This window comes from Neofelis nebulosa, chromosome 5 (genome assembly GCF_028018385.1).
Source record: "Neofelis nebulosa isolate mNeoNeb1 chromosome 5, mNeoNeb1.pri, whole genome shotgun sequence".
In the NCBI taxonomy this organism is placed as follows: domain Eukaryota; kingdom Metazoa; phylum Chordata; class Mammalia; order Carnivora; family Felidae; genus Neofelis; species Neofelis nebulosa.
The window spans coordinates 4,101,802-4,124,541 of NC_080786.1; the positions used below are offsets into that span (position 1 = coordinate 4,101,802).

The window sequence follows — 22,740 nt, forward strand, 5'->3', positions numbered from 1 at the left end:
AACCGACTGAGCCACCCAGGCGCCCCTGTTCCTTCCATTTTAAAGTTGGTCACAATCTCCTTTCTCGTTGAAAGGCTTTGAAGAAAGAGTCAGGGCCACGGAAGTCCCATCGCCTCCCCCTACCCAATAGGTTGAGAAACACGGTGTTTGCCCTCTAGAAACAACCTTCGTTAGCCACACACGTAGCCCAGCCAGTGTCACTAAAGTGTGAGGCGTCCGTCAGAATACACCGGATGGAAGATCCTAAAGCCTCCTCCGACTTGAAAGCATTGCTCACCAGTAACTCACAGACTCGAGTACCAGCCTTTGGGCAAGTCTTCCTTTGGCATTCCCATAATCCTTTGCTGAGGAAGCCTGCATTGTTTTTAAAGATATCATTAGGTGCCATCTGTTCTGTCATGCTAGATCTTAGCAGATTTGCCACAGAAGTTGCTGTGGTCGAGATTTTTCTCATGCTTCCTCTATGCAGTTGGAAGTCAAGTGCCTGAATTTAGTAAATGGTCATTAAACACTCCCAGGGAAACGTTACCACCGTTGTGTCTGATAATAATCACCGTGGTAATGAGCGGTAGGAGGACAGCCCTCCCTTTGGGGGAATTTTGTGGAAGAACTTTTGTGGACGGATGGACTTTCTGGGTCCCGGTGTCTTTCTTTCTCGTTTTCTTTTTCCTTCCTTCACTCCTTCCGTATTTCTTGCCTCCCTCTCCTCTGCGTTTTTTTCTCACATCTTACAAAAAAAAAGAAAAACCAAGGTGGGAGTAAATGCTCAGTCACTCATGCACCTCGGTTGACGGCCCATCAGGAAGGGGAAGGGTCAGGGGTGGTATGGGGGTCGGGGGACAAAAGATAGTAACAGGCTCTCCCTTTGGAAAGCCATTTCCAATGTCCATGTAGTGGTCTAGTGTGAGCCCCGAGGAGCAGGGCTCAGTGGCCATAGCTTCATTAGAGCCGCCTTCCAGAGACTTCCTTCTACAGGGTCGGGGCAGCCCCAGCGGCTGGCGGGAGCCTGGGAGAGCACTTTTGCCTTCAATAATGGAGCTGTCAGTTTGAAGCCGGACAGCGTTGGCCCTGAAAGTGTTATTGCCAAATTTAGATGCCGTGTACAAACGGAATCCTTACCTCTTCGGTTGCTTTTTGCCCCTCGCACGGTGTCCTGTATTCCCTGTGCCTGGGAAAGCGTGCCTCCGGTTGAAAACTCGCAAATACTTTTCGAATCATCTGGGGCCTGCTGCCCAACACCCAGAGCACCTCGTGACTCAGCGGCGGAGGGTCGTTTCTTCCAAGAGTTGGACGGAGACTCTGTTTCTCTTTGTCCCCTGCTTTGTCGTGGGGCATAGGGACTGGTAGATGTGTGGGAGTTCCGCGTCTCCACCTAAGATTTGTCGATCCCTTTTGATGGCAAGGTGTGTATTCGCAAGCGTGTGTGTGTATGGGTGCGGAGGGGGTGTGGAGAGGGCGCCCGAATCTGCCTCTCGCGTTTGCCTTGGGTACTGGATTTGATCTGGCTTCGTCGTTCTCCCCTTGTGTCACAGTGACAGAGCCTCCCGAGTCGCTCATTTGAATTCGAATACAAAAGGAGACATGAAATGCCACGGGAATAACAGTCCAGGCTCTACAGTGCGCTGACTTTACGTTCTGACTTCTTCACCTCGTAGGGCATCAAACCTTGTGATTTTAATTTGCGTCCGGGAGGATGTCCGAGCCAGGAGACCTGAATCCGGCCATCGTGGAGGAAGGCGGGACTGAGCAGGAGTCGGCCACCCCAGAGAATGGCATTGTGAAATCCGAGAGTCTAGATGAAGAGGAGAAACTCGAATTGCAGGTGAGCCTGGAAACCTAGTCTCTCGAACCACTGGGTGCAGTTCCTTTCCTTTATTTTCGGAGCGCTTGGGAGGTTTTTCCCTTTTTTTTTTTTTTTTTCTTCTTCTTTCTTTTCTTTTTCTCCACTGGAGAGTTTGACTACTAAATGAATAGGAAATCCATAAAGCTAATCCTCTCCTTTCCTAATTATTAATTACTTTTTCTTCCCGAGCAAAACGTGCTCCGAAATGCCCTTTGAAATGAAAGCAAGGGCCAGAGATCCTCTTTGAGGACTGAATTTGCACACGGCCATCTCCAGAGTGATTTCCAGACCACCTCATGGAGCTTGAGAAGGGTTTCTCCCTGAGGCAGCTTGAGGCTGGCTGAGACTTAAAAATGGATTTGCTCTTCCACGGAAAGCTGAAGACTCAGCTCATTATCATGAGACTAAGAAAAATCAAATCTGTGGACCTTTGAGGGCAGGCTAAGATTCAGTTCATATTAGCCCACCAACCTAAGCCCTAGAATTCACAGCCAGGGAGAGAGAGAGAGGGCAAGAGGAACAGAGACAGAGAGAAAGCCCTAGAAAAGGGCAGGCCAGGGACGGAGGGGGCTATTGGGGCTGTTGGGAGTGACTGACAGTACCGAAAAGGTGATACGATTAAATACACCATGATTTATGAGAGAAGGAGATTTGGTAGAGGGAAAACCAACTGTATTTGCAAATATCCTGTATTGATTTTCTTTGAACCGAACTACAATAGTGTTCATTCTTTTTATGTACCAGTGAACAAAGGCAGAGAACCACATAATGGCCAAAAGCCTTCAAGGTCAGCTTTCCCCCCTTGCATAGCTGCTCTAAGGAGAAGGAGCTAAAAGTTAAAAAGGTCAAAAGTTGTGGGGAGAGGGGGAGGGGAGTCCTTCTCAGTGGTTATAAGACCTTATTGTGCCTATTGATTTCTGGACTCTAGTGACCTCTCTCTCTCTCTCTCTCTCTCTCTGGTTGTTGGTTTACTGTTTGTTTGTTTGTTTGTTTGTTTGTTTGTTTGTTTGTTTTACTTTGTTTCCAACACACAGAGGCGACTGGCAGCTCAGAACCAAGAAAGAAGAAAATCCAAGGTAGGATTCTGGAGATTCCACATTGACGTGATATCATGGATGTCAGTTGCTTAGTTTACACCCGGGTGAAAAGATTTGCCAACAGTTCAAATGGTCGCGTGTGGATCTTGGCTCTCCTGGTCCTGCCCCCTTGGAAGGGGGTCCTGTTGACACTTGTCTTTTCTCCCTGGCTCCGTAGGCTTTGCAATTAGAGCGCTTAGTGTTCACGTGGCCGCAAATGTGTGTATCTGATCCTGTTTTTCACAATTGCAGATTTGAGAGTGCCTTACACGGTGAGCCCCGGCTTGTTTGGCTGTCCTTTTGCGCGACACCTGGGGCAGACGTTTTAGTCGCCCCGGTGGGTTTCTCCCTCGAAGTAAACAGGTGCCGGTGTTTCGAGCCCGTTCCTCGTCTTCTGAAGCATCGTTTCCATCCAGGTCCCTCCCAAACTCAGTGTTAGTCCCGTCATCTCTTCCTCCTTAGATTATCACGAGATGGCAGCAAGGCATTCGTTGTATGTTTCCGATGTGATGGGCACAGTTTGTTCCTTCCTTACATGCACGCAGTCACGTCCTCCTCCTCCTGCGTCCCCACCAACCCAGGGGGCTCAGTCTGGGAGCCAAGGCACACAGACGGCACTGAGCCCCCAGTTCGAAGCTCGGTGTCCGAAGTCTGACTTGGGGGTGTCCTGTGAAGGGGGAGGGGAGACGATTTGACAGCCGGAGGACGTCTTCTGCTTGTTGTCTTTATTTTCCTGTCCTTGCCTCTTCTCTCCCCTCCCCAGTCAGGAGCGGGAAAAGGTAAACTGACTCGCAGCCTTGCTGTCTGTGAAGAATCCTCGGCCCGACCAGGGGGAGAAAGTCTTCAGGACCAGGTACATACCCCCTGTCATTTCCATTAGCTGCACGAATGGGATCTCTCTTGGTGTGCGTGTGCATGAGTGGAAAGCTGGCACTCCGCACTGGTTTGGGGGAGAAAAGAAAGATAATCAAAGGAAGAAAAAGTTTGCTGGCTTCGTCCCCCGTTGACGAGCTATGCTAAACTAGCCGAACAGTGTGTCACAGAGTGTTACGTTTGTTTTTTTCCAGACTCTCTGAAAACTGCAAATGGAAAGGAATGTCAAAAGAATTTAGATAAAACACTTAAAAAGTAAGCACGGTAGTGCTGAGTTTCCTCAAAGGCTCTCTCTTGATAAGACTGAACCAAATACAGTCCTTAGTGTCCACTCTCCTTCCTTCTGGGACCTTCTTACCTCTCACTTCCCAAATGCACTTGCCTATAAGAAACACAACTCTTGGCTCTTACAAAACTTTAGAAATAGTGAATAAGGTGCATTGAGCTTTGGAGACCTATTTTTAAGGACTTTGGTAGAGATTTCTGAATCCTGGAACAATTGGCCAGAAGTGAATCCGAGCTGGTGGTGAATTTCATATTATTAAATTTATAGGAATTTAATATTCTTATCTATCGCTGTGGGTCCTTCCACTTAGGTTTGCTCCTTACAGCGAGACTACTGGGGTCGGAAAATTCACATTCTGACGAAACCCTCCCGTGACAAAATGGGAACTTCCTATCGTATTTATTTTTGTTTGCCTTTTAGGCATCGTATCAGCTTTTATAAAAAATAGTCTAGCTGCCGAAATGGTTCCTTGCTTTTTCAGAGGCTGAGAGAAGTCCAGACAAAAGTAAAAGGATTTATCTGAGCCCAGGGGAGAGAAAATTGATTAAGATATCATTGTTTTTGTTTGCTCTTGTTGGCTTTCCTCTTTTTACTTTAATTGAAATACTCTAAATTCTCCTCGTGGATGCAGAGAGCATTGAGAGCACTTTCTTTAAAAGGACCAAAAATAAATACCTTATAGATTTTGTCCTAAGAGTATTTTTTTTCCCCCTAGCTTCGTTTTCTTAATATGCCACTCATGTCGTAAGGCATAGACGGCTGTCTTTCTCTAGCCATCACTATGTTTCATACACAAGCTTTATTTTACCTGGGCTCTGAGAAGTGTGTGGCTTTCCTTCAGCATTTTACACGTGCTTCTATTTTTTCATGGAGATTGAAAAGGGGAAATAATGCGAATATCCCGGCTTGTATTATTAAATGTTGATCGACGGCTTGTAATGTACCACACACGATATATGTTAACTCTGCAAAATGACAGACTCTGGGAGAAGTCATGCCCCCGGTTGTCCCCCACTCCTAACACCCGACAGAGGAGGACAGCCTTTATAGACTTAATCTGCTCTTCGTCCCATTTGACGAGGTACCAGGAGGAAATTTTTAAAGAGATCATCTGTACTGTAGTGCCCGTCCTGGACCTGAGTCTGGTTTCTCCATACGATTGGTGCGGAGAATTAAGAGGCAAAGGGTGCTCTGTTCCCGCTGGTGTCAAGCTCAGTGGCCAAGACTAGCTTTGTAGGAGAGGTTTAGAGCTTGCGCACCCCTCTTGGGGCTGGCTGAGGGGAGGAGGGAGCAGACGGCCAATAGGAAATACCCAGACCACGCGTGTGAGTGAGTGGGCACGTTACTTTTTAGGGAGTAAAGAAGCAGACCTTTGAGCTTATGTGCGATGCCTTCATTAGGTACCACCGGCACTTACAAAACGTGGGAACTGAATCCCAGAGAACCCCAGCAGAAGTATACATTTATACGGATTGTATTGCTTCCCTAATATTTGTATATTCACAGTACTTGGAAAACTGCCTTCATTTTGGGGAAAAACTCTTGCTACCTGTATTACTTGATCTCAGACCCATAGCTGACGGTTCAGTCTGTCCTTCAGTTAAAGGAGCTTTGCTTTCCAAATGTTCTACGATTTACCTACCAGTGTATTACTGTGACTTGAATCATTCTTTTACTGTTGTTGGATATAAACTTATCCTGTACCGATGTATCAATTAATACCTGTATTTTATTATTGAGCATATCAATAAAAATATTAAAAAATAACAGATTGTTTTTTACCAACTCTATACCACTTTTGTGTGTTCTTTCAACACCACAATGTATGCTGATGCCTAGAAAAGCGAGGTATTTTCCCGAGAATAGTGTTTGTCCACACGTGACGTGAGTTTGCACATTTTTCTTTTTTTTTTTTTGGTGGAGGATGCTTTTTAGCCTCTGCTCTTGTGTGTATGCTTCCAACCCTCTCTGATCGTAGCTGCAAACTGACAGAGGCGGGGGATGCAATCGGTTTTGGAGAAGCAAGGAGACCACTCCCGTGGCCTGGTGCCCTCAGTTTCCCCTCCTGATCAACTATTGAACGGATCCTTCCCCGCCCCCGACTGTATTCCCTTGAAGCAGAAACGTTCCAGCTGTTCCCTTAGCCAGTAGAAGCAAATCAAAACCTTAAAATCTGCCTGAACCTTTGCAGACTAAGACATTTCTGTCCCAAACCACATGACAAAGAACCTATAATCAAGTCACACTCGGTTTTACGTATGTTGTGTAAGTGCACCCCAAGGGAAACACGTGGATGTCAGGAAATCTGGCTACGATAAATATCTGTCACGAGAACGTGTTTGAGTTCATCTATCCTATGTCTTTCCAACCACGGTGTCTTTTTCTTCCAGCCAGGAGTTCACAAGGTAACCCCTCCTAAAAAACGAACTTGGTGTGGGAGGCCTTGTGTTACGTATGCTTCTTAGATCAGCCAGGTTTACCAAGAACCCTAAGAATCCTAGGTCGGCCATAATTTGAGGGTGTGCAGGCCTCGATCTGGTCACGTGAATAGGAGCATCAGTTTAGTTTTTAGTGAGGAACACTGTTAGTCATTGGGGATATATTTTTTTAACGTCATAAATTTGAATGTCACGGTAGGAGAAAAACCTTTCCCATCAAATGATCTCTTACATAAGCAAAAGTGGGCTTAATGTGGGTTGATTTGTCATAGTTTTAATCATAGCTTGGGCTTGTCGTAAAACTAAGCGATCTAATTTGGCTCATTCTTCTTCAAAACGGTGAACATACTAGCAACCAAATGGCTGCTGCCTGAGTTAAAACAAAATGAGCTGTTTCCAGTGCAAACGAAATAAATATAAAAGTGAATCCAGCTCCAATACTGTAAACAGTTAGTTGTATACCAAAGCACTGGTTCAAGAGAATTTTCCATTTTGGAAAGGATTGACTGATGCAAAAATTAAAATACTAAGTTGATGGACAAGATAGTTGTACCTCCTACCTTTTCTAAAAGGCAATGCTTATTGTAGCCATGTATTATGGTGACTTATCAATGGAGTTTGTACCCAGTGTGTGATAAGAATCCGTGCCCAGGATTCCTGCATTTAGACAGCTTGGTTTTTCTCAGTAGTAGATATCCTTGTTTTGTGGTTCTAAGACAGACTTTTCAGTGTAGATCGGCTATTAAGGCCTTTATGTCTATTCCATCTGTAATTATGATTCGTAATATCTGTCTGTCTGTCTTTGTGCAGATTTCTCCTTATAAGGGATTATAGAAAAGAACTCGGAAGGCTCCTTCTTTTTTTTTTTTTTTTTTTTTTTTTTTTGAGACATGACAGTGGCTGTGATGCAAGCTTACTGATAAGGAAATGGTTCCTAAGTGTTCAAAAATAAATCTGTAGGGAAAATAAGAGGTATGATCTAGGAGAAAGTGACTTGCTTAATGTGAATATTCATGAGGCCAAGTTCTAGTACGAGATGTTTCTCATGAACTCCCATTGACTTCTGAAGTTTAATTCACCTTAAAGGGCAATTATTTTTCTGACAGGTTTAATTTTTTACCATTTAAGAAAAAGAAAAAAAAAAACCTGCTCCTGGCTTTCATTTTCCTGTATTTAATAACCTCTTTGCAAAATGGAAACCAGGCAGAGATTCTTAAATCTGGCCCTAAATTATTATATTTTTTCCTCAACAGGAATCAATTCATTTACAGCTTTCCAGTTTTCCCAGCCTGCAAGAGGATGATAAATCTAGGAAAGATGACTCAGAAAGAGAAAAAGAAAAGGATAAAAACAAAGATAAAACCTCTGAAAAGCCCAAGATCAGAATGTTATCAAAAGGTGAATGTGAACATGTTTCCTTAACTTACCGAATTTGGACAGATCAGTAGTCACAGAGCACATCCTAGGTTTACACACACATCTACCTGCACCAAACTCTGCCTATACTTTTCTGTGTGTGTACGTGTGTGTGTGTGTAAAAGGTGTGAACTCTATTTTCTTTCTGTTCGCAGTGTCATTTGTGGAGCCAGAAAGGTTATTTTTAGGATCCTTTATTTCTTGGGATTTTCATTTGGGTCTTCCATTTTCAGTGGTAACTTGGTGCCCAGGAGTGAGCATAAATCTCGTAATTCAGGTTTATCGGTCCAGTTAAGTTGGGCTGAGGAGCAGTAATGATACCTAGTTTTAGAGCTGCACTTCCCTATTTATCTTAAAAGACAGACAGTGGATTAGCAATTCACAGCCAATGAGTGATAGTGTCCCCAAAGCACAGATGTATCCATCAGTGTCGATGGCATACGTGAGTAACATTGTATTTGGCACAAATGGATTTGGCCTCTGGCCACCCATATACTGCCACATAATGTCTCACCTAAAAAATACACGCTTCTCCTTCAATAAAGTTTTTCCAAGAACAAACAGCGCTTTGCCTTCTAAATCCCCGAACCCGTCTTCCAGATTTGTCTAATTGTTACAAAAGTACCACCACAACAAAAAAAGCAAACGCAAAGTAAAACAAAACTAAGTTAGGTTGAAATGAAGAATACCATGAGCACATAGCTTTGCGGTAGACTTTTTCTTTCCTTTTCTTTTTTTCTTTTTTAAGTAACTGAGGCAGAATAGGGCATCTGCTACTTTTATGCTCTGTAACCATGTATCTGTTTCTACCGATGGCCTCTGTTACTGAAGATCTAAAACCCGAGGTGTAACAAGGGTAAAGAACTACAGGTTCCTAAATGGCTTTAGAAATTAAGCTTTAGCCAGCATCAGAAGAGTTGAAAGACTTGGAGATTATTTAGTGCCCTCCTATGTTTTGCACTGATTGATATTTAGACAGCCTTGCCACAGAACTTGTATTTTTTGCCTTCTCGGGGTTAAGAGAAAAGGGATTTCCTGGAATCCCAAACTCTTCAGAGTTCTCTCTGTGGGTCTGTCACGTGGAGGGGCCTCGCTGATGTGCAGCAGAGAAGGAACACGTGACATTTCACCCCACCCACCTCCTACCTGACCGTGCCCACGCCCCATCCTGTGACAGCTGGATCTTTCCATACTCGGGATCTTCTGGGTTCCTCTGTCGCGAATCTGACTTTCATTCTGGTGTTACCCTGCCAGTTGGCTAGTGTCGAAACACGTCCCGTTCACGCCAGTGGCTTCACCTAAAATGTACCCAAGCAAGAGGGAAACACTGCTATCCCCTTTTCCCCATCCGCATTCCTGACAACTCCATCCTGCTGTTTGTTTCAGATTGCAGCCAAGAATACACGGATTCTACTGGCATAGACTTGCATGAGTTTCTGATTAACACATTAAAGAATAATTCCAGGTAAATTATTAAATAAGCCTCTTATTTTTAGAAGAGTCGAGTGGACTATCGCAAGGTGGTTAGGGCAAACACTTTACGGAGTTGTAAAATGCAGGCACCTTTTCTAAAGTCTTAAGCGTTCTTTTATATTTTCTTTTCTGCCAATAGTTTGCATGTTTACTGCTTATAGATACTCTTTTTTTTTAAATATATGAAATTTATTGTCAAATTGCTTTCCATACGATGCTTATAGACAACTCTTGAGTCCTGGGTAGCTCTCCAGTGAATACATTATAGTTTACGGGTTCTGCTTTCCTGGTCACAAAGAGATACGGATTAAGGGGGAAAGGACAGAGAACAAGAGTCAATGTCAAATAAGCCAAATTGTGTTCCACTGCAGTTATAGAACTCTCTACTTGGGCTTTGCTCTGGTCCCGTTTCCTATGAATTTAAAATCTACAATGTGTCTCATCTGTTTTATGGGCTTAATTCCTCATATGTCTCCAGTAACATAAAAACCACAGAAGCTTCAACGTTACAAGGAGAAATCATCTCCAGTGGAATGAAATCATACGTATGTGGGCAGCACGTTCCAGAGAAGCGTTAAAGATGTGGAGTCACGTACCTTCAAGCCATCTCTGTCATACACGCAAATGAACTTGTTTGGTCTTTGGGAATGGCCAGTCCGTCCGACCTTCTCATTTTTAACATTTATTTTGCAGGGACAGGATGATACTCTTGAAAATGGAGCAGGAGATTATTGATTTCATTGGTGACAACAAGTATGTTCCATTGCAAGGCGGGCTAATTTCTACGACGGGGTCTTGCTTTGGGCTTTGGGTTTAATGATGCGTTCTGGAAAGACTGAGGGATAGATAAAACATTACTTAATATGTTTGCCGACTTGGTGAGTGGGGATGCTGTTAGGATTAGAAGCTGTATATTGATAGGGATTGTTGCTTGGACCATGTGTGTTTCTGCTTGTTAAGTTCCTGACAAAATGGCTATAAACAGGGGGCCGCTGATTAGCATAGAGTAGCTGTGACAAGAGGCAACCCTTTTCATTTTTATTATAGTTTTTTAATGGGCTCCAGCTGGCTGCAGTCAGTGATGCCTGGGCATAATTGCGCTGTTTTCTGTGTAAACCGTGTAATGACGCATCTCCAGATAGGCATCTGCTGTCACATAGTATGTCATATCATTTGTCCTGGGCCTGGCTGTGCCGATAAGGGATCACGGACTAGAAGAGAATACTTTCCAACGGACGTTAGGTTCTCTTTGCTGAGAGAAACGTGCAGCTATGAAACAAAGACACTTCTTGTAGCTTAACCGATAGGTACATCATCAGCGGAAAAGTGTCCAGAAACGAGCACCCGAAATGTTGCCGAGGATGAACTAAGCTTAGCGGTTTGGACGGGAAAGGACTGGTTTTGTGTGTGTACCTGTGAAATGTACTACAGGCCGGAAGCGCCAATGCTGATCCCACTCTGTCCTGTATTCCTTTCCAGTAATCATTATAAAAAGTTCCCTCAGATGTCATCCTACCAGAGGATGCTTGTCCATCGCGTGGCCGCTTACTTTGGGTTGGATCACAATGTGGATCAAACAGGGAAATCTGTTATCATCAACAAGACCAGCAACACAAGAATGTAAGCCCATCACTGTATTTATTTAGCGTTTCCTTTTTTCTCGTACGGCTTCGTTTATAAGAGCGTGTTATACAATTCAACGAACGTGACATTTCAACTGTGCAGCCTTATTTATCTCTTGCACTTATCAGCACCGTGTGGCATTTATCTGCAGAAGATTATTTGAGGACCAGGAAAGTTTATACAGTTTGGGCAATAAAGTGGATTTATCCCCAGAACTTTTGTATAGCTCCTGAAACAAAATTTTCTCTCTTCTCTCAGTACTCCACGTGAGGGGGTGCATGGGTGGCTCAGGCGGTTAAGCGAGCACCTGACTCTCGATGTCGGCTCAGGTTATGGGCTCACAAAGCGTGAGATCGAGTCCCACGTCAGCTTCTGTGCTGATAGTGCAGAGCCTGCTTGCGATTCTCTCTCCCTCCCCCTCTCTCTGCCTCTTTCCCGCAAAATAAATACATACGTACATACACGCATACATACATAAATAAATAAATAAATAAAACCATTTAAAAAACATACTCCATGTGATCACATCAAAAGAGCATGGAACATTTTATGTCAAAATATAACTCAAATTGAAAATAACGGACCTTTTAAAACCACAGTGACGCATCCAGGATAACTGTTCTTTTCTTCCTCTTTCTGGTTTGTAGACCTCTGTCTTGCTGTAGTTTTTAGTGAGACCAAAAGCCCTGAACCCAGAGACAGAAATCCCACCCCCAGGACTCAATTCTTTTACTTACCGGCCGTGGGACTTGAAACAAATCCGTTACAATCTGCCGCCTCCTTTTTTTCTTTGTTTTTCACCTGAAGAAGGTGAATTTTGAGCTCCATAGCTAAGCTCCAGATCTGAAAGGAAGATGTTTCTTTGTTTTTGCTCCTTAACGTGATGGTTTGCCTCTGTCTTCCTGTCTTTCCATGGGCCCGTTGAGTCACCCAAAGCACAGCATGCGTAGCCATTGGCTTTGGAAATGTGGATCTGGCTGTCTTAAAGTGATGTCTGTGTCAAAGCCACTTCTCTAGCAAAATCCATGTTAAACTGAAAAACCGTCCCTCTGCGACACATTCTCCGAAGGCATCTGTGTATTATCATTTATTTTCCACAGTGCGCTTGGTGAGTTGTGTCCATGGCGTGGTTTTTAGGAGTGCCGTGTTAGTGGAGGGAGCCTCTGTGTTGGGTAGAGCAGTGTGGTTCAAACACTGTGTTTTCTGCTCACCAGAGAGGCTGGGCGAGTATGGCTGCAGATGAGGCCCTTTCTGTTCGCGGCGCTCGGTCGGTCCGTGTTCAGCAGAATGAGAGTGCGGGCCATGGTGGAGAAAACACAAATTGAGAGCTCTGGGATGGACCTGGGCTGTTGTCTCAGGGACACTGAGCACCGCGCCTCTCTGGGCTTCGGCTGCTTTTTTATTTGCAGGCCAGTTTCAAGCAAATGATGTTTAAGAGCCCTCGAAGCTTCGGAGTTATTGCGCCCTGCGGTTGCGCTCCATGCTGGCAAAATACGTTTTGAAACTTACCCGCTTTCCGCTTTATCTGATTGCTGGCGCATGGACCTCCGATCTTCAACCGTCATAGGAATGAAAGGTCACTGCCCTTTCATTCTTCATGGGTCCCCTCCCCATGGAGAATTCCTCGCTGTTGCTGTTTTCAGTCTCCATTCTGGCGTTTCTTACGACTCTCGGGTGCTGTAAGTGCAGAGACACATTGATCGCAAAACAGGCCAGCGGTGGATGGTTTTCTTTTTCTTTTTCCTCCTCTCTCTCCGTAGACCATAGCAGACATGGAAATGCCCATAGGTCAAGTATAGCGTCCGACACAGGTTCAACCAGCAGAGCGAGTGCATTTATTTATAATTCGCATTGATCTTTGCAATCGCATGGTCATGAACATTAGCGCACGTGTTTGAGACCTGTTTCTAGGTAGGGTGGTTTTTGAGAAAATTGGCACTGTGTAAAGACTCTTGGTGAATGTTGAGTGATGGCTCTGAACTTGCTGTATGTCCAGTGTGGTAGCCAGGAGCGACATAGAGCTATTTACGTTTTGATTGAAATGAATCAAATTTAGATAAGATTTAAGCTTCAAAGTTCAGGTCCTCGGCCAAGCTAGCCCCATTTCAAGTGCACGTATGAGACAGAACCTATAGAGAGTATTTCCGTGATTTCGGGAGGGCCCATTGGGCAGCTCCGGTCTGAACCCTTGGGATTCTTACAAGTTTCCAAGTATCACTAGAGTATGTCATTTGTCCTTTCAGACTTCTATTTTCTGGCTAGTAAGTATCATATTATCACGCTCTTAGACTTCTTCACTTCCTGGAGAACACTGGTTTTTATACGTGTGTGTGCGCGTGTGTGCATGTGCGTGTGTATGTTTTCAAAACTGGCCAATTTTAAATAGACCCCACGTGTTGATGCCTTCAGGAAGAGTGAAAGGAGCACGTTTCAAGTGTGGTTGCCACGGCGGAATGCCTGTTCTTATGCACACCCCCTAGCCCCTCTCTGTGACTCACACCATGCCTAAACAAAAAGACAAATGACCGTGGATCATGGACTCTTAAGGTATTTCCAGAAGAATTGACCTTACCAGTGTCCGGTGTGGAGCTGTCAAGTCCTGCTGTTCTAGTCCAGCCACCCTCCTGACCATCCTCTATTTGAGGGGCTCTTGTCTGGGGATATGGGCGGGGCCTTTTTGGACAAGAGAAGTGGGTGAATTAAATGTCATCTTTCAAAGAGGAGCAAGTCCCATCCTCAGGACCTGAACCGCCGACGGCACCTTTAACAAAGCAGAAATGTTGTTCCGTAGAAAGTTGTATGTTTGATTTTAAAAGTTTGTTCCCATGTTCTCTTGGAGTTGAAGTCTGAAATGGGCCGTTCTAATCAGAACTTGCCGTGTAAGTCGTAGGCGTCTTGGTTTTCTTGGGTTCTCGGAAAATTTCAAGAGTTGTGCTGTCAGGGCAATTGGTATGCGATGGTCATGGGGACCACAGTCATAGAAACGTATTTTAATAGGCGTATTGTTGGATGGAGACGTTTCCAAGTACCGGCGGGAAGGAGGCCAAGGTGGAAATTCCTCAGGTGGCTCCTCGTGGGTTTTGTGTTTGAGGGATGCCTTTTCGGAGTACGCAGCTCTGTGCCAGTTCAGTGCAAGTCCGTGAAGGTGCGTATCTTAAATGGCACCGTAGCTTGGGAGAAATGCAGAGAAATGTGGACGGAGGGGACAAAAATGGACTGTAGGGCTGACAGTGAGAAAGCACGTTTCCATGCAAGTTTTGATGTTTCTATCTCACCGACACTGATCCTCTGACGTGGATGTCGCTCAGCCACATCATGGCTGGGATTCATCTCCCAGAATGCTCGCGTTTCTAGAGTATAAGCAGTTCGGGTCATTGTACGGTGTGACTCGAGAGTATTAAGGTTTGCACAGACAGAGAATACTTTCACGTGAGGCTCAAAGCATTTAAGTCGTGATAAGACCCTGTGAGGATTGTATGTACATGTGCGTATATACTTCCTCGCCTCTGGTATTTTCTCTAATGTCCTGAGAGGAAATATACCTGTCCTTCATGATGGAAAACATTTCTCTGAGGACTAACTTTTCAGTTACTGAAGTGATAGAGTAGGATTATCTACTTCTTATTCATTGCATGGGGTACTTTACCTCTCATTTCCTGTATATTGTTTCATTTAATCTTGAAATCGTATTTACAACCTAGGTAATTAGAGCCTTATTTTACAGAAGCAGAAAATGAGGCACAAACTCAGGTTCAATTTTGGACCAACAGAGAAGCAATGATTAGCATGGCTGGGATCCAAGTCGGTTTGTTACATGCCAAGAACAATGTTCTTAAATAACCTAACTCTCTTAGAGCAAAACCACCCAGAACGTCTTGAGCAGAATCCCCAAGAAGATTCCTTGGATTGGTTGGAAATTCGATCTAAGTCTCTTGTTGTCTGATAAGATACAAGGAATGGGCCCAGGGGTGGGGGGATGGGGAGAGATCTTCGAAAATGAACTCAGTGGTAATCAGCAAATAAAACACACTCCCCACAGTTTGATACTTCTTGCTACCTTTTCTGTGGTTATCACTACTAACAAGATGCAGTGTTTGGCAGGGGGTGATAGTGATTCAATTTCAACCTTGTTTTATTCCATTTCCATCTTTCTTTTCCCCCCACTAAGAACGGAAAAAGCTACATTCATCAATGACATCAGCGTAGGAGATAAAGCTGTCTATTGCATTACAAAACTGCTGTAGGCAACCCGATTGTTCAAATCCATGGTTTCATGCCATAGCCACAGGAGCATGGGGTTAGGGTTGGAAATTAGAGTAGTCCAGAGAGAGTAGGAAGTGACAGCCATGCTCACGTGGGAGACATTCCGGGGAGGTGCCTTCCTCTGAGCAAACTTGGGTGCTTTAGAGAATTAACAAAGGGAAGTCACCTGACTCTCACAGCACAGCAACCTTGTTGGTTCTCTGACTTGGCCAGGGTAAGAGCAGGTGAGTGTATGTAACCTGGAGCCTCCCAGCACACCTATCCGTCCGCAGATGGGGTCTGAAGAGCTGGGGGTGCCTCTCACGAGAATTACTGCCTTTTTGTTGGAATAACGACGTTTTTGAGCTGAGATTCACCCTGTTATGTTCTGCCACCTTTGGTTTATTCCTCTTTCCCCTGTGGGTTGCCTGAAATACGTTATACTCTGTGGCCCTTTCATATTTTCTTCCGTTGGGATTCTTGGTCAACTCCCAGATTTGGTGGTGGCACCAAATGAGCCCGTTGGAAATCCGGGCAGGGTCGGTGTTATTCTGGTATGAAAAGTGATGTTTACAACGCATATTTACTCTCTAGGGTGTTGCGTTCTAAAGATACGCACTTGGGATGGAGACTAAAACTATGAGCAACGATTTTGTGGAAACTATTTGAATGCTACGCGTACCTGAGTCTATTTTTGTATGAGAAGCTTCGACCTTCTCTGTATCTGCCTTTCTTGTCTCCACTTTGTCTTTTGCTTACTTTTCCAGGTGGTTAGCCCAAAGCAGCCCGTGGTTCTTTTGTTAGATGATTTTTTTTTTTTTCACCGCCATCTGTCTTTCTCCATCGTAGAGAAAGGGTGTGTGCCCAGCTTGTATCATTTGGAGGCTTGAAACCATCTTCTTGCCTTAGTGTTTTCCAAGGGGCCAAGATCAGGCATAGGCAGAGAGTCTCAAGTGTACCTGAACGTCTTTGCATATGTCAGAGTAACTGCTGAACCAGTCCCAGATAATTGTCACGTTAAAAGGTTGTCATCTCTCGAATATTTTTTTTTTCCTTTGACTTTGGCACCCACCCACTGTCATTGCCTGAAATCCCCTATTTCCAGAGTGCAGATCAAAGACAGAAATGGCATCTCCATTGGAGGAGAGTGGTTCTCAGCCCCAGAAACCATGAAACAAGAATAGAGACCCAGAGGCAGAGCTTTGGGGTGACGTCTTAAGATAATACGATGCCTGGATTCCTGAGAAGTGTGGACCCGGGTAGTGATGACCCTAGTTGGCCTGTTTGTTTGTTCCAGAGAGGATAATGACCTGAGTTAGCTATTTGGTAAATCAGAAGACTCATAAACTTACTATCTGTCTAAATAAAGCTTCTCTTTGGTGACAACGGTTGAGCCCAGTTGACTTTGTCAAGAAGCCCTGAAGTGATGGATAAGTCCTGCCCTGAGAGGCGGGACTGTGGGACCTTCCACATGCCCAGTGGCAGACACAGAGAGGGAGTGCCAGAGCCGTAAGGGACACCTGTTCTGTTCAGTTGTCTTAAGAGGCTATGGTTTAAGGTGGGAATTACTGGGTTTTGGCCCTTGGGCATTTCACTCCCTGCAGGTGATCCAGGATGTTTATGCCAAAACAAACAGACTCACTAAAACCCCAAGCTTTCCTCCCACGTGTGTTCTATTCGTTTTCCTTTTGGCTGGCACGTGAATGGCACCCGTCAGTAAACGGAGCAACGTCCCGATGCCACTGCTTGCCGAATAATCCTCTGTAGAAGATCAGGCATCAGTTTCTTTAAGTGCCTCTTGGAAATCTCTGAGTGGTTGGTTGGTATCCTGTTACTTCTAAACATGGTAAATTTACTCTGCACTTTCTATAGGAATAGAAATCGTCTGACTAAAAGCCAAAGATCAGAAGCCTAACTCAGAATCACATTGCTCTTAGGAAAGCCATGATGCTTTATTTACTGAACTGACACCCTAGTCCTTTAATCAATACTCAGGCTCAAAGTAAGACTTATTTGTTAACATCGGTCAAACTCCCTATCACTGCTCTCAAATATTTGTATTTTCTCATGTTACTATTCTCAAATACCTCAGAGAACGTATCCTGTAGATGAGATAGGTAAGTCTCAGAAATAGATCTTGAGGCGAGAAAAGAAGTTTGTTGTGTTCTTTTCCCCCACCAGAAATGATGGATGGCCCTTTGAGTGTTGCATGGATAATTTACCACTTAATTTTAGAAATGAAACATGCATGCTCCTTCTATAATATTAGAATCTTTAATATAACTGTTTTTTTAAAGAGCTTTTCCATGGAGTGATTTTTTTTTTTTTTTTTTTTTTTAGATAATTAAGTGCTTGTTTATTTAGCTTACCACATTCGAAGTAGATAAAGCTAGACCATTTTACAGGAACAAAAACTGAGATTTGGGTCTTGATCGTACTTAGTCAATACACAGAAGACCCAAGATGCCTGCCTCTACAGCCATGACCCTCCACCTAAGGTCAGGGAAACAAGAACTAACGTGCACAGAATCAATACCCTGAAATGACAAAGAGCAAGAAGAAAACCAAACCTTATCACTTGGTTTCCTTACAAAATCCTAATTCGCATTTAATTATGTTTAAAGTTGAACAGAGAACTCGAGGAAACCATGGTAACACTAAGGTGGATGTTAAAACCGTGATGCCAACAAAACTCCAGGACCGCAGAACACCCCGGATTAAAAATTGTCCTGGCGCGCGCAGAAGTAAGACAAAACCCAGCTCCGTGTTCTTAGACTGTGACGAGCGAAAAGTAGCTCTCGGGTATTCGGTGGCCTGCTTTGAACAAAGAAGTGTAGGCTATAGAATATGTCCATCTTCTGTTTATTGTTTGTTTGAAGAAACAAGGTAATTTTGATCAGGACTCTGTGTGTGTGTGTGTGTGTGTCTGTGTGTGTGTGTGTGTGTGTGTGTGTGTGTGTGTGTGTGTGTGTGTGAGATCTGTGTCATGCAGGTTGGGGCTGTTGGAGAAGGGTTCACCATACACACACGTAGTACCTACAGTGTGATCTCAAATGTGCGATCGGTTTGGAGGGAGCACTATTACTGGGGCCTGGTTGCTCCCACCTAGGGTTTTGCTGTAGGCAGCAGAATTAGACCTGCTTCCAGAGCTCTCTCCCTTCCTTGCATCAAGATCCGTCATTAGGGTTGTCAGCACTTGAGCACCGGTGCCTTGGGAAAAGTTTGGGGTCGTACCTGAAGATGAAGTGTATAATGACCAGCTGGTCTTCTTGGTGTAGTTCTTGTGACTTGTGGATCTTAACCTTTCGATCTTAACCTTTCTGATAGCGGAGAGGTCATTAGCATGTCGTCGTGGCTTTGGGACAGATAGAATGGGTCATATGGTAGGAAGACAGGTTGTAGTTTACTGGCCAAAGGTGTTTGGTTTCCATTTAACAGGCTAGATTGTAATTATCGGTACCAATTTTCAAGCAATAGATCGGAATCCGCCCGGAGAAGTGGTTGCATACCTAATACATTTTACCCCGCAGCTGGACTCCTTTCAACCTCCCAGCCTGTCTAGATCCCACAGCATTTCCGGGAGAGCACAGCGCTCACTTCCCACCCTCCTGCCCTTTAAACCAGGAAAGTGAAAAAACCAAAAACCAAAAAATCAAAATAACGGCATTTCTTTACACATACAATGCATATTTAGTCATTCCATACCAGTTAAAGCACACTGATCACTCTGGACCTTCTCAGCAAGTAAAATACTATATTTGCATATAAGCTTAAATGGAATGTTTTTATACACAGCATTGTAAGCAAAAAGCCTTTCATGCCAAGAAGCAATAATCACATTCAGCAGTTTGCAAAGAAAACATTACTTTCAGACCATTGTTACTGCTTCATTTGGAACTCATGAATCAAACCATTATTTGAATATTATAGTGCAGATTGGATTTACCCTCATTAAAATGAACACTAATGTAAATGTTGCCTCAATATTCGTTGGCAGGCCTTTAGGTTTTGACTCCCCAGAAAGGTACGAACGATGGTGATAATAGATTATGATATCTATAGAGTGATTTACCCGTGCCTGGCATTGGGCTTGACCCTCCCAAACACTTTAAGATAAGAATGGTTACTTTCCATTCTTACAACGAAGCAAACCAGGCTTCTGTCTTAGGCGTGTTAAGTACAGTAAAACCTCGGATTGCGAGTAACTTGTTCTCTGAATGTTCCGCAAGACGAGCACACATTTCTAATAAATTTTAACTTGACAAACGAGCGATGTCGTGCAGCAAGAGTGGCACGTGATTGCTCAAGGTCACATGATCACAACTGGGCCGACGGTTCTTGAAATTCGCTTTGGTATACGAGTGCTTTGGATTACAAGCCTGTTTCCAGAACTACGCTCGCAAACCAAGGTTTTACTGTAATTTGCAAAAAGCCCACTCTTAGTAAACTGTAGGGATGAAAAGACACAACAATGTGTGTTTTGAAAACGCCAGACCTTTGTTAGCCCCGCTTATCAGCATTTACGTGGGAATTGTTTAAAATTTAGTGTAATTATTGAAACTATTGCTCCGTTAAATTTCGTACGCTAGTTCACGTCCATTTTATATCAAGTTATTGGATTATTCACATGCATTGTGTTTTGGGGGGAGTGGAGCTTTGGTCATTGGGTGTTTGGAGGGCACACTCTATCTATGAAAGGTTCACTGATAACCTAGCCCCTTTTTAAAGAAAATTTTCGTTTGTGGAAATTCTCAATGTACAGGTAAACTTGCAGAAATATGCATGTTTTTTTAGCTGAATATATCCATCTGATGTGTATGCCTCTGGGGTACTGTTGCCAATACCATGGACAGTACTGTTCAGAAATGGCTGAATTCACAGACAGAGAAGACAGCATTCTAGGTCTTCAGGCATACGATTTCTTTCTCTTTTTCCAATTTCATAATTTCTCCTTTTTTTACTCATCCTTCTTATCTTTTTTTTCCTCTACCGTTATTATTTGGGTTCTCCATTTAGAGAGGGGGAAAAAAGGTCTTCAGATTGAACACTATCACTTACTTATTACAATTAGAGTATGATTATTAAATGCAAGTCTCTGTGTATATAGATCAACAAGGACATAGCATTAAAAAGGGGGGGATTTTTGACAAAATGCCACAGCGAAGTATCCATTTTAGATTATAAAATAATACAGGGCGTGAAGGAAAGTATTCAAAAGATAAGAATATTTTAATTGTTCACAATCCAGTGGTTATATACAAAACACTTGTAGGTTGCTGATTTGGTTTCCTATCTTTCTAAACCAATAGCTTTTATTATTTTGTTGATGAGATGCTATTTATTATAATAATCACAAATGTATGAAAGATGAGCAGTAAAAGTTGCCCATTACCCTGCCATCCGGAGAAAACTGCTGCTATCGTTATTCTTATTTAAATAGTATGGTTTCAACATATATGTGAGTGTAGTATATCCTTCTATACGTCGCTTTTCTACGTTAGTCAATAGCCTCGGATATCATCTTATAAAGCTACGTGTCACATGTGGAGATACATTAAGCTACTTAATCAGACCACCATGGATTTCCACCGTTTTGCTGTCTTGAACAGTGAAATTGTGTATTCATTTGTTACTGTTTCTTTGGACTCATTCTTAGAAATGCAATCGCTCTATCAAGGTGGATAGATACCATCAGGGGTCTTAATGCACATAACTTGTTTTCCAGGGTGTTGGCACCAATAAGAGGAGAGGCCTCAGAGACCTTTGCTGACTTTGAGTATTCTGCTTAATTTTGTTGTTGCTCACGAATAGCCTTAGGTTGAAGGAGAGTCCAGGCGTTCCCCACGTTAGCTTCCACGCCTCTGTTTATGGATACAGTACAGCCGAGACAGAGAAGAATAAAATGAATTTGTCAAACACATAGAAAATTGAGAACATGAGTTGGCAAGATGCTTGAAAGATGTTGGAAGCCGGATGCTTAGCACTGCATTTATGGGGTTTGCAAGGTGTGCTCTCATTTAAGAGAGAATAAGGGTGCCTGGGTGGCTCAGTGGGTTAAGCGGCCGACTTCAGCTCAGGTCACGATCTCGCGGTCCGTGAGTTCGAGCCCCGTGTCAGGCTCTGGGCTGATGGCTCGGAGCCTGGAGCCTGCTTCCGATTCTGTGTCTCCCTCTCTCTCTGCCCCTCCCCCGTTCATGCTCTGTCTCTCTCTGTCTCAAAAATAAATAAAACGTTAAAAAAAAAAAAGAGAGAGAGAGAACAGAATGGTATAAAATGACCAAATGGCGGTGGAAATTGTGAAAGAGTTGAAGAGGGATGTAGCAAATTGCGAACTAGTTGAAGGACATAGCACTTTATTTTTGAAATAAAAGACATCAGCTATAAATGTTTTAATTGGAGATTTGAAAGTATTGAGGGAAAGTGCTTCTTAAACTCCTCTAATCTGTTCGACTATTAAAATATTTTTGATAGGTGTCTTACACCATCAAAATATTTTATCCTGTTGTGCACAGAAACCTTTCTTTTTTAAGATACTTATGCATATTGATGACTGTCTTTCAGTTATTCGATATGAAATTCAAAGGCTTCCGTTTGAGCCCCGTCCATGTTTAGTAGAATTGAATTCTTCATCTGTGTGTGTATAGAGTGGGGGGAGAGGGATTAAGCTTAACTCTTTGCAAGAAAAGTAATAAATTTCATCTCAAGTACCAGGCGGTAAAATATTTCCAGATCAAAAAGATTTTTGAAAATAATAATGAGTGCTCATCTATTTTAAGTTTCAAGAGGTGGGGGGAGCCTAAAATCATAATCGATTGACAACAAGACAGAGTTTGAATGTCTTACTGGGTGTTTCACTGAGCCGCACTGCCTCTCAGTTGATGAGCTGTGTCTAATAAGAAACAATGAGGACTTAATTCTAGGTTTTCAGGGTTTCTATTGGGGATGCCAGGACCCTGGCTGGAAACGCCAGTACTGTTCCCCACGCACGAGCAATGAGATTCGTGGTTGGTATCGACTACAAACTGTACCTTAAGAAGAAACGATCTTTTCATCAAGAAGAAACGCTAAATTCCTTTTCTTTGCTTTTTGATAATGATACGGAGAACACCAGAAATAACACCTCAAGGACTAAAGTCCATCAGGAAAGAACAATGAGGCGTGTGTTATTATGCATGGCTGTGAGACACGCAGTAAACTCTAGTTATCGTGAATTTAATCAATACCATGACCTTTGCAGCTTTGAGGAGTTTGTCTTAGAGTTCCATTCTCATATTGATACACTGAAAGTTATCCGTTCCCATTTTACACAAAGGGCCTTCATATCTTACTTCAGTTCCCCTCATTTTATGGTTAAGAAATAACATGGCTATGATGTTAAATTAGTGGTAAAAAGGGTTTTTAAAAGCTCTAATATAATGGTGCATTACCGGTAATTTGTAGTTTAATCACATGTGGTACTTCAGATGTATG

At 43.4% G+C, this 22,740-nt stretch overlaps 1 protein-coding gene across 50 annotated transcripts in view; it reads left to right on the forward strand.

Annotated features, from left to right (window-relative positions):
* ARPP21 (cAMP regulated phosphoprotein 21) overlaps nt 1-22,740 on the forward strand; it is a 156,779-nt gene that overhangs the window by 42,007 nt on the left and 92,032 nt on the right. For 45 of the 50 annotated variants that reach the window (XR_009261589.1, XR_009261587.1, XR_009261590.1 and 42 more), the window contains 7 exons: nt 1,656-1,822; nt 2,878-2,919; nt 3,683-3,772; nt 7,770-7,914; nt 9,319-9,397; nt 10,099-10,158; nt 10,885-11,025. Coding sequence is in view for 42 of the 50 variants with exons in the window: in XM_058729305.1 (XP_058585288.1) it covers nt 1,694-1,822; nt 2,878-2,919; nt 3,683-3,772; nt 7,770-7,914; nt 9,319-9,397; nt 10,099-10,158; nt 10,885-11,025 (686 nt within the window). In the remaining 8 variants the exon portion in view is untranslated. Of the gene's footprint in view, nt 1-975; nt 1,404-1,655; nt 1,823-2,877; nt 2,920-3,682; nt 3,773-3,986; nt 5,864-7,769; nt 7,915-9,318; nt 9,398-10,098; nt 10,165-10,884; nt 11,026-17,894; nt 18,197-22,740 lie in introns of those variants that run through there. The other 5 variants (XM_058729344.1, XM_058729312.1, XM_058729345.1 and 2 more) reach the window with 5 other exon arrangements.